We start from the raw sequence: 12,374 nt of genomic DNA on the forward strand, positions 1-12,374 counted from the left end.
ATAATGGTAAATTAATATAAAAAATTAATTAGGTCATTGTTTGAGCATTGGTGCAGACGTCAGCACCATTTTGTAAAACGGGAATGAATGCTATTGCAAGGATTCAGAATCACAAAATCATTACAGTACAGAAGGCGGTGATTTGGCTGATTAAGTCTGTGCTGGCTCTCTAAAGGGACAGTTCAGCTCAGCGTTCTCTCACCTTCTCCGAGCAGCCCTGCATCTTGTCAGACCTCAAGGAGAAAAGTCCCAGCATCTCCAATTCCCTTTTGAATGCTTTGATTGAACTTGCCTTCATCATTCTCTCAGGCAGTACACTCCAGACTCAAACCACCTGCTATGTGAAGAAGTGTTTCCTCATGTTACCATTTTTTTTTTCATTAATTACCTTAAATATATGTCCTCACTTTCTAGTCTTTTCCACCAATGGGAACGGTTTCTCCTCATCTACTCTGACCAGAGCCCTCACGATTTGGACATCTTAATCAAATTTACTCTCAACCTTCTCTTCTCCAAGAAGTATAAGCCAATCTTCTCCAATCCAACTACAAACTGATGTCCTTTAGCTCCGGAACCATTCTTATTCATCTTTTCTGCACTTTCTCTGAGATGTGGTGGCCAAAACGGGATGCAGCATTTCAGCTGAGGCCAAACTATGTTTTATACAAGTTTTACAAGTTGTTTGTGTGTTCTATGGCCCTGTTTATAATGCTTGGGACAGTGTCTGATTCACCAGGATGATGACAGGGACAGGGACAGGAGCATTGAGGAGAAATTTGAGGTACTAGAATTATTTCCACTAGGACAGAGAGGAAGTGAAGATCAAAAAGAAGTTTTGGAATGTTGTAACAAAGTGGCTAGGGGAAACTATTTTCTCTGTTTGGAATGGGAGTGAAAAGAAATCAGTATAAAATTATCATCATAAGTGAAGAACCAGCATCTGAGATTTTCTTTTTTTATTCAAATATAATTAGAATATAGAATACTTAGACACAGGCAATGGTTGAGGTAGAAATCATTGCATCTTTTAGTGGTAAATTGGAAAAAATATTATTAGAAACAGGGGAACAAAGGCCAGGAGAAGAAAGCAGGGCTATTTGGGTTATCTTTGGATTGTTGTAATGAAATGCTGGTACAGACATAATTGGCGAAATGGCCTCTTGTAACAAAATAAAGTCAAAGCATTTGTGCCAAAGTGTAAGAACATTAGCAATAGGAGCAGGTGTAACCTCCTCAGCCATTCAAGGAGATCAGGGCTGATTATGCAAATTTCCTCCATTTTCCCACCCAGTCCTCAGTGCTGTGTAAGAGGCTGCACCTAAATAGATTCTAAATTTGTATTGTTGTTTGTGTTAGAAATTGTAGATTGAGAGAAATTGTAGATGAGCAAGTAATGAATAATTCTCAAATAAAAGCAAATTACTGAGGATGCTGGAATCTGAAACCAAAAGAGAAAATTCTGGAAAATCTCAGCAGGTCTGGCAGCATCTGTAAGGAGAGAAAAGAGCTGACGTTTCGAGTCTAATTGACCCTTTGTCAAAGCTGAATAATTATCGGTGAATAACCAGAGTATAACGTTTCTTATGTGTCGCTTGAACAAACAATTGCTGCTAAATTCTCCTATGGTTGGTGGTTAATGGCTGGTTATATAGGAGAATGCATATTCAGTTGAACTAAATGGGTCATCATTGTGCACAGTAATGGGAATCACTGTTCTTTGCAAAAACTACTTTGATCCTCAACACAGCTGGTTACCTTAAAGGACAAGGACGATATCTTCTGAGATGATATTGGTGATATTTTGTAAGCTTTAAATGATACTGGAATTAAGAATCCTTTGGTCCAGTACAAGAAGTGCCCCAAAGGTATAACAATTATTTCTAGCCGTGTTGGTGTTTCTGCAGACTTAACAGTTTGCTGGTGATGATGTACCAGATGCTATTCCTCAACTCCAGATAACTGAAATCCTGATGTTCAAATAATCAATCCTGAAAAATCCGTCTAAGTACAGAACGAATGTCTGCCTTGTTAGAATGAAATGCTTGAGCAACATTTAATTATTTAGGGTGATTGAAATGTCTACAATGTAAGCTTCAACTTTTCTGAAACAAGTAATGCATATATTGGTAAGGACAACAACTTCATGCCATATTTTAGTATACAATTCAGTGGTGAGTCTCTGACATGAGAGATGCTGTTATCACACAATGTCTGGGGGAGCTCAGTGCCTTGGACAGCAACATCCTGATTTTCACATTTAATTGCACCTAAGTGGTTCCATGAGATTTTTCTCCTGTTTACACTTTAATAACAGGCTGACAGCCTCCCTCTTTCACTGCAAATTCCTAGTCTATATATCTTGCAAATTTCTTCTGTGACTAGGAAATGCATAATGATTATCTTCCTTTCCTTTTTAAGCTGTCAAGAATGTGCTTGGCATCACTGCTGGAGTAAAGAATTATTTGCACAGATCTGTTAGATCAGCAGATCTTAGTTTTATTACTGTTTTGCAGTCTTCATGTTTTGTATAATGTTATACAGTTGCAACGTAGTGGGCGGCACGGTGGGACAGTGGTTAGCACTGTTGCCTCACAGCGCCAGAGAACCGGGTTCAATTCCCGCCTCAGGTGACTGACTGGAGTTTACACGTTCTCCCCGTGTCTGCGTGGGTTTCCTCCCATAGTCCAAAGATGTGCAGGTCAGGTGAATTGGCCATGCTAAATTGCCCATAGTGTTAGGTATAGGGGTAAATGTAGGGGTATGGGTGGGTTGCGCTTCGGCGGGTCGGTGTGGACTTGTTGGGCCGAAGGGCCTGTTTCCATACTGTAATGTAATCTAAAAAAACGTTTTACTGCCTGGTAACCCCAAGTGCATGTCATTGCTACATATAACATTGATAAGGAGAGCTTTAACTCCATATGTTATGTTATTTGTTGAACGATTGCAAGTAAAGCTCAATGTTCCTGTCTTTGTCCAATCAAAAAGAATTAAAGATGTCAATGCATTTATTTTTCAGGCATTCGGTCAGGCGTATTCAAACCATCGTAAAGTTGCAGAAGACGGTGAGACCCGTGAAGAGACCCTCCTGCAAGAATCTGCATCAAAGGAGGCCTATTACCTCAGTAAGATTCTGGAGCTGCAGACAGAGCTGAAACAAGCTAGGACGGTTGTGGTCAATGTCCAGTCTGAAAATGAACGACTCACTGCTCTTTCTTCGGACCTCAAAGAGGTAACCATGGTGCTGTTGCTGCTCTAGACTGGAGTTGAGAAATCTCATATCAGTCAGTTTTAGAAAAGCAGAATTAATGGGAACTGTGCAATAAATTATCACAGTTCTGTAAAGCACAGTTAATGATTTTGTCTGAAATATGCTGGCGAGGTCAATAGCTCTAGGTTGAGCTGGCTGGTGTCATGAAGACCTAATCTGTATTTTAATGCATTATTTCATGGTGTTGTGAAATAGATACACAATAGTAATCTTTTTTTTCATCCTCTCTGAATGCTCCCTTTTTGTTGGCTGGAGGTACTGATTAATGCTGAGTCACAGTTTCATAAGTACAGACCTCCAAAACTGGACTCATTCTTCACATAGCCTTTGTAAATGAGAGTAGACAAGCCATTCAATTGTGGCAGTTAGGGGTGAGGAGGGGAATATAATTGCAGCTAACTTTCTTTTCATCTGTTAGTCACATATAGATGTGTTGCAGCAGAGATCCTCAGAAATGGCACATCTCTTTCTCATAGTCCTGAGCTCATGTCGGAGTTACAACCAATTGATTTTCAATTGGTTAAAAAACTGAAACCTTAATGTCAAACTTGAACAGTACATGTTTTGTCTGCTGTGATGTGAATGTCCTACAGTGGCCACTAACATTGCTGTGGCCAGGTTACTGGAGCAAATTATATTATGAGCATTTCTAGAAACATTAAATTCAGTACAAGACAGCCTGGATGACAGATGATCTTATGTCAGTTCCGAATGTAGAGAGTGTGGAGGTCAGTTAGCTCAGTTTGCTGTATGGTTAGCTTACAATGCAGGGTGATACCAGCATTGTAGGTTCAACTCCCATACTAGCTGAAGTTACCATGAATGCCCTGGCTTCACAACTTCATCTGTAGTGAACCCTCAGGTTAAATTCATCACCTTTATTTATGACAGTGCACCCCTGTTGGATTATTTTGCAAAATAAGGTTGATGAATTTCTGTAAATCAATCTATTTCTCTAAGGTTTCTGGCTTTAGAGAAATGCATTAATTTTGTGTTTATGTAACAATAATTTGCTTCCTATTATTTGGCAACTCTGAGCTGATAATATTTTCTGGCCATTTTTCTCAAACAATTTGAAGATTTATCTGATAATGCTCTCAGTGGTTATTTGACAAATACTTTCGATGGTGCAATCAGTTGGATCAACAATTCAGATCCACCATTACATTTAACCAGTTGATCATGCAAATATACCAAACAGGAGCAGAAGTGACCATTTCAGCTCTCAAATCTGCTCTGCTACTCAAATGAGATCATGATTGATCAGTCTGTATTCCAAGTTCCACATCCCCATCTACTTCTGATGACCTTTCCCATTCCTGCCTAGGAAGGATCTATTCAACTCTCTCTTAAAAATAGTCATTGACTTTGCCTTCTCCGAGGCAGTGTTCCCAAGTCACACAGCCCTCTGAAAGATAATGAAGTCCTCATCCTTGTCCTAAAAGGGTAATTCTTAATTTTAGAACAGTCTTTACTAGTTCCGCACTGACCCAAAACGGGAAATACCCTTTCCATGTCCACCTCGTGAAGATTATTCAGGATCCTATACACTTAAATCAAGTCTCCGCCAACCCCCCCAATTCTTCTAAACTCTGTTGGAAACAAGGCCAGCCTGTCCAACCTGTCCTCAAAAATCATTCCAGATATCAATCCAGTAAACCCTTCTCTGAACCACTTCCAATGCATTTACGTTATCCTCCTTATGTAAGGAGTCCAAATCTGCATTTGAAATGTGGACTCACCAATGCCCTGTATAACATCCTGATTTTCATGTTCAGTTCCTCTCATAATAAAAAATAGCATTTCGTTAGTCTTCCTGATTACGTCTGTATCTGCATATTTATTTTTTGTGACTCTTGTATTTGATCCCTCTGCAGCTCAGAATTCTGCAAACATTCTCTGCTTAAGCAGTACCCTGTTTTTACATTCTTCCTGGCAAAGTGAATGACTGTACATTTTCCCAGATTATACTCTGTCTGCCAGATTTTTGCCCACACACTCAACTTATCTATATCCATCTGCAACTGCCTTATGTCTTCTTCACAACATACTTACTTACCTAGCTTGGTGTTGTTTACCATGTCTTTGCTCCTTTTCATCTCAGTCATCAATGTAAATGGTGAAAAGTCAAGGTCATAGCAGAGCAGCTGCCAGACTTCACTGGTCACATCAAAGATAAAGACCCATTTGTTATAGTCTCTGTTTTCAGCCAGCCAACCAATCTCTTATCCATGTTACTCCCTACACCATCAGCATTTATTTTCCATAATAACCTTTCATATGGTACCCTATCAAATGTCTTTGGAAATCCAAGTATAGCATGCCGACAGGCTCTTCTTCATTACTAACAGTAATGTTAGTCCCTCAAGTAATTTGGTTAAACATGACTTCTCTTTGATAAAACCATGCCAACTCTTCCCAATTGCCTTGAGGTTTTCTAAGTGCACAGCGATAATCTCTTTAATGATCAAATCTCCATGACAGGTCCATAGTTTCCTGCTTTCTGCCTTCCTCCCTTCTTGATTACAGAGATTATATTTGCTACTTGTCAGTCTGATGGAAACGTTCTTGAATTTAGAGAATTTTGTAAAACTATCACCAACTCATCTACTACTTCATTAAAAGCCACATTGAAACCTCAGGATGAAGTTCGTCTGGACCAAGAGACTGGTTAGCCTGCAGATCCCTCACTTTGCTTGGTTACTACTTCCCTCATGTAATTTAAACAAGTTCCTGTCTCCCTTTCACCTCTAGGTTTACAGGTATTGCTAGAATGCTTGTTGATTTCACTATAGTGAAGACAGCTTCAATTTGAAACTCAACCTCTCGACTCTGCAAAGCTTGTCCACAATCCACAAGGCCCAAGTCAGGAATGAGATGGAATATTACCCATTTGCTTGGATGAGTGTTGCCCCAACAATACTCAAGGAGCTCGGTACCATCCAAGACCAAACAGCCCATTGGATTGGCACCACATCCACAAGGATTCGCTACCTTTACCACCAACAACAAAACCCACAGCCACTTCCATCTAGAAAGACAAGAGCAGCAGCTAAAAGGGTGCTACAATTGCCCCTCTAAGCCACTCAGCATCTCAAATTGGAAGTATCTCCTCTTTCCTTTAGTGACTCTGGGTCAAATTCTTGTCTCTACACCAAACAGACTGCAGTCTTTGAGAAGGCATCTCAAGGGTGGACAATGGTACTGGCTGGCCCACCCAGTGACATCCACATCCTATGAATGAGTTTAAAAAAAAAGTGTCCTGCACAATGACCTTCCTTCAACTGCTACCACTGTAAAATATAAATTAACTAAACATGAAACATATTGCCATTAATAAAATTTTGATGCACACAAAACAGCAGCCACATTTACTTACGTACCACCACCTCGTCAAGGGCATCTGGGATGGACAATAAGAGCTGGTCGAGCTGGTGAAATCCTTATCACATGAATGAATAATTTAAAAAAAGCAAAACTTTTGTTACTTTTATTGGTTGTTTCCTTATTGTCTAACTGTTAACTCCCTGTTATCACTCTCTAGAGAATGACACTCATTTTATTTATCTTTTCCTTATTAAATATCAGTTGAAACCTTTGATACCCATCTTTATACTTCTAGCTGGTGTCCTCATACACTTTAATTTCTCGATCTTAATTAAGCTTTTAGTCATTCTCTGCCATTCATTGTGTCCTGACCTCCTACTTTATACAGTGACACATTTTTATTTAAGTGTGATGCTTTGCTATTTCATTTAATTAACCATGATGCTGAGTCCTCCATTTAGAAATTTTCTTTATAGAAGAATTATACTTAATCTGAGTATTCTGAAATATCCCCTTCAACAGGACTTTTTGATTATTCCATAGCCATGTCTGACAATTCAGTTCTGTTAGTACAGCTTTTATGCCCATGCTATTCCTTATTTATGTTCAAAATATTAATTTTAATCCCAGTCTTCTCCCTTTCAAACTTAATGCAAAATTCCATCATATTATGGTTGCTGCTACTGGGGGACACTGTAACTCTGAGATTATTAGTTAATCCTGCACATTGCAAAATATCAAGTCTAATATAACCTGGTCTCTTGATGTTTCTACAATGTGTTGCTGTAAGAAACTATCTCAAAAGCACCCTATGAACACCTTACCCAGACCACTAATGCCAATCTGATTGTTGCAATTTATATGTAGATGGACGTCACCCATGATTATTCTTGTCCCTTTATAACAAGCACCCAATATTCCTTCTTGCATATTTTATCCCATTACTGTCAGGGGGCTTATAGACAATGGACTTTCTATGATCAGTTTGTTTATCCAGCCTGCAGCCACTATTCCAATTAAATAGACTGAGAGTGCCTGAGATCTTTTAGACACTTGCAGAGGCTGACAATCCTGCACTCCTTAGAGACAAAAAATCTGAAGATGCTGGAATCCAAGGTAGACCAGCAGGAGGCTGGAAGAACACAGCAAGCCAGGCAGCTTCAGGAGGTGGAGAGGTCGCGTTTCGGGTGTAACCCTTCTTCAGGACTGGGGTGTGTGTGTGGGCGGAGCTGCAGATAAGGAGGGTGGCGGGGTAAGGTGTGGAAGTAGGGATAGGCGAAGACAGCAGAGGGTACGACCTGGTTGGTCAATGAGGGGAATGGATCTAGTTGGTGGCAGGAAAATAGTGGGAGGGGCTGGGAAGGGAGTCAGGGGAAGGGGAAGTTATTTGACATTGGAGAACTCAAAGTTGAGTCCTTCAGGTTGTAGGCTGCCCAGACATCACCTTACCAGCCTCACCTACAGTCACACTTTCTTGTTCCTGACCACTGACCAAATCAGAACACTAAGACATGTGATTTCCTCCTGGTACAAAGAATCTGGATAATCTCCCAGTCTGTAGTTCAGTCTCCATCTCATAAACTCTGAAATGAAGCTGCGTGATTTTCAAATACTTAGCCCTGTCTATGTTGCTCATGTTGTTTGACATGCAAGTAATCCTGCATTGTAGCTTCAATTGGCTGACACCTCAGCTTTAGGTATGCCTGGTACCCTAGTGAGCTTTCTTGTGTTAACTTCCCAAACTAGTCTCATTACCTGTGCATCATTTGTCATACTGTCCCACCTACTACATGTAGTAGTACTGTCCACTGCCAGGACCTCTCAGGGTTCCTGTTATCAGCACCATCTTTGAAACTGAACTGTGCATTCAGTCAAGCTCTGTCAGTCTGTAACTGATCTCTATGATTCTTATCAATTGGCCCAAACATGCCTGGCAATGGGGAATTGGCACCTCACTTTCCTGATGTGGACTTGGAGGTGCTCACGGACAGGTGGCATATGTGGTCACTAACACCCATGGAGTGTGCTGCGAAATGTCAGTGCCTTGGTTTTCAAGACAATTATCGGGAGGAGCAGCAAGCTGGAGTCACCTGGTTACCACTCTCTCTTTCACGTCGGGAATTGTCATCATCTAGTTTTAAATCCAATGAGTGGGATAATGGGAAGCAGCAAATAATACATGCTGATACATGCAAATAGGTGTCTTGTCATTCACTAGTGAGAATCTTGTCTTGCCAGTTAACACTTCATTGAAAATAGGACGTTTTGTTTTTGACATTGAGAATCTTATTACTGGTGAACTCACATGATTCTAAAAACTTTCTCACCAGTACCCACATCACTCAGTGACTTAGAAAAAATTCAGTCCAATATGTTTGACAAAAAAGTTTAATGAAGACCATTCCTCATTTGAAGTGGAGTTGGAGCTGTGATAACTTACATTGTTGAAGTTTGGGAGCTCTGCCAATGATTGAGAAAGCCTGAAGCTGTTCACCTTGTGAAGTGCTTATTTTGGAATCAGACTCCCCTGAGTAGTGGCTGAATGAGTATCACAATATTTCCATGGTTTGATATAGCTGTGAGTCTAGAATTGGCTAATTAGGAAGCTTACAGTCACTGATTGTGGGAGATTGTGGGAATTCCTAAATATTCTTATGGAGGAACAGAAAACTCCACAGCCCAAATGAGTTTGTCCCTCTTAGAAGTCCCTTGGCATTGAGGATGACTTCCTTCCTCTCTGGATCATTGGATTTTGAGAAGATTGTTAATGTCCACCTGTAGACTCTGCCCTTTACTTGAAGGCATGCAGAGATGTTGGTGTTTGGAGATTTGTGTGTTCTCTCCAACGTCTCACCTTTGGCTTTGTATACTCTCTCAGCATGTCTTACACAATGCTTCAATGCAGATGCTAAGGTGCCTAAGTTTCTATGATGGCAATGCACTGCTCAGGGTTGTCATTGTGATGAATGGAAGATGGTCGTGTGTGAATTTGTTTTAAACATGGGATAGGTTGTTGCAAATGGCAACCATGCTGTCTCAGTAGAATGGGTCTTGGTGCAAGGGCAAGGTCATGATAGTTAAAGGTCAGGCTCTGCTTCCCACATTGTTCTGGTCTATCATGACCTTACTTGTACATTAAATAACAAGTGGCCAAGAACAGACTGAAACTGAAAAATAGTGGAACCAGTAACAGAAATAGACTCAGCACGAGACTGAAGTCTTAATTATTCCAGTGATGGGGGAGAAGACAATAGTCTGGGTCCTTTGGTAGAAATTAAGTTTTCTGGTTTAATCCAGAGCCTAGAGGAGCCCAGGAATTTGAAACCAAGCTTGAAAGATGATCTTCCAAGCTACGAAATGCTATCCTGAAATTGGTAGGAGGCCTCAAACGTTCACCCCAGCAATTCCTGTTTTACGTATATTGTACTCCATGCATGAAATCAAACATGCGTTCCGAGCTGCATTGTGGAGGAGTCTCCCAGGAATTTAAGACATGCCCAGAGCAGATTGTGCATAGAATTCTGAGTGGTGAACAGAGTCAGGTCCTCTAGAAAACCAAATGAAGTCATAACATGTGCATACCTCGAATAACTGTGCTGTAGCAAAGGAATTTGATGCTCATGAAAAACTGGTGTGAGAATAGAGGAAAAAGAAATCCGCTCTGAAGAAGATTCCTAAAACCAATTGCATTATCAAACAAGAACCAGCCATTGGTCTTATCTTGTGAAGCACGTATTGAATGTGCCTTCAAATTGTCTGAGGTGTTTTGAAAGCTACAGAGTTATTGTAGTGAATAGTTGATTTTCTGTCATTTTCTCTCATTGCCTTGATTGGAAAATACAAATTGTCTGCTTAATGGCAAAATTGACCAAGAAAACTGAAAAGGTTTTTTTTTGAAACAAGAAAACATCCTGCTTCAATTTTCATTTTCTAACCAGGCATTAAAATGTAAATTTGAGTAACTTCAGACCATATCTTCACCTGCTCCTATTATCATCTTCCTTGCTAAATATTATGGTTTTTGGTATTTGAACCTTCATTTAAGAATACTGTATACCTTGCCCGGGAGTATTTGATATTAGAACTATACTGGTGGCTCCCTATCCCAGAAGATATTCAGTCGTCCTGTACCTGACCTTGAAACTGACATTGTGTGTTGAATGTAGGAGATACTCTGTTTCACAGCATTAAGAATCCTCACATTAATTAACACTACATTACAATGATTTCCAATGGAGAAAATGGAAAAGTGAAAGTTTTCTATCATGTACACAATCATTTAGTCACTAAGACCTTGTATTTCCACAGACCAATTGATTCATTCACAGAATGCGTACCAGTCAGCAGTCAGTGACAGGACAGCAGGTCAAACCCAGGTCACACCATCACAATCATTTAACTGAGTGTAACCCAGTATTAACAGTGGGATATTAGAAGTGTATCAGTGCTGCCACATGTTGATGAGGATGTGGTGTTGTGCTAACCATGTCATAACAGTTAATGTTCTAGCACAGTGGCCTGTATGTTGTGGTAGAAATAATAATGAGGTCATCAACACTCTTCTTTTATTTCGGACTATATCAAATTTAGAAACTTCAGGCATCTGAACATGCTCAATTGAAAACAAAAAAAATCAGAACTTGTTAACTGAGTAGCCATGCATGTTCCAAAAGCTGCACCATTCCAGTGTCTTGCTCAGAGACTCATTATTGAAACATAAGAAGAACATGAAATTTAAATAGCACTAAACAGACTAGAAAATATTGTTTACTCATTCAAGTGTGTAAAGTTTTAGTGACGTCATTAAGTCTTTGTTATTGCCAAAAACAAACCACTACTGCTAAAAGTGAATTTGTATAGTTTAAATTCTCTTTCTTTGTATTTTAATTATTATTCAGGCCTAAATTTTATTTTTGCTTTCCGTCTCATTTATACCTTGCTCGAAAGTTCATATTTTTTTCCTTCTCTATTTTACTTTAGTTAGAGTTAACTACCCTTTCAGCTTTAAACTTCATGTGTCTGAATAAGGTTTTTTTCATTCTGATTGATTAAGGATTGCTTCTGTTCACACATCACCCATAAAGAAAGCTGTTTTCAAACTACAGGTTCCATTGCAAATGTCCACAGTAGGTATGTGAGCAAATGCAAGTGCAATGAATAACTAGTGTTGTACATTCAATGCTGAGCTCAAAATCCAGCCACCAAGGGTTTTGCTACTACAGAAAGCAGTTGAGGCTAAAACACTGTATAATTTGAAGAACGAGTTGGAGATTGGAACCAACAGGATGAAAAGACAGGGGTGAAATAATTGCACAGAGGCCGGTATGCCATCACCAATCACCCTGTATTTACTTGTACACTGTATGCAGTCTGTGACCAGCCAGCTCAGAGTCAGTTCCCTCAGCTGAGGCAATTCTAAATCTCCTGGTTAGATATTTTTTTTCTTTTTTTCTCTCTTTTTTATTTTACCCCCACACTACCACCTAAGTGCGGTAGTGCTTATTTTTTTCCAGCACCCATGTGTGTGTGTGTGTAGGTGTGAGACACAGTGAAAGTCACAAAGTGCACGAATCTTTATTCGATTTCCACCACCAGGAAGACAGGAAAACACCCGGGTGGCCAGTGACAAACACTGCCCTTCACATCAAAGGGCAGTGCTATGTGATCAAAACAGTGAAGGGGAGGGTAGGGACTAAATCAAAATAGAATTGGAGGGAGAAATGATGCACTCCACTCCCTGCGGCGCCCACCTCTCCCTGAACAACTCCAGGGTGTTGGT

The 12,374-nt window shown here is 40.0% G+C and overlaps 1 protein-coding gene across 4 annotated transcripts in view; it reads left to right on the forward strand.

Annotated features, from left to right (window-relative positions):
* bicd1a (bicaudal D homolog 1a) overlaps positions 1 to 12,374 on the forward strand; it is a 277,734-nt gene that overhangs the window by 92,374 nt on the left and 172,986 nt on the right. For all 4 annotated transcript variants that reach the window (XM_043709237.1, XM_043709235.1, XM_043709238.1 and 1 more), the window contains exon 2: positions 3,017 to 3,229. In XM_043709237.1, coding sequence (XP_043565172.1) covers positions 3,017 to 3,229 — 213 coding nt within the window. The remainder of the gene's footprint in view (positions 1 to 3,016; positions 3,230 to 12,374) is intronic.

This window comes from Chiloscyllium plagiosum, chromosome 19, assembly GCF_004010195.1.
Source record: "Chiloscyllium plagiosum isolate BGI_BamShark_2017 chromosome 19, ASM401019v2, whole genome shotgun sequence".
NCBI lineage: Eukaryota > Metazoa > Chordata > Chondrichthyes > Orectolobiformes > Hemiscylliidae > Chiloscyllium > Chiloscyllium plagiosum.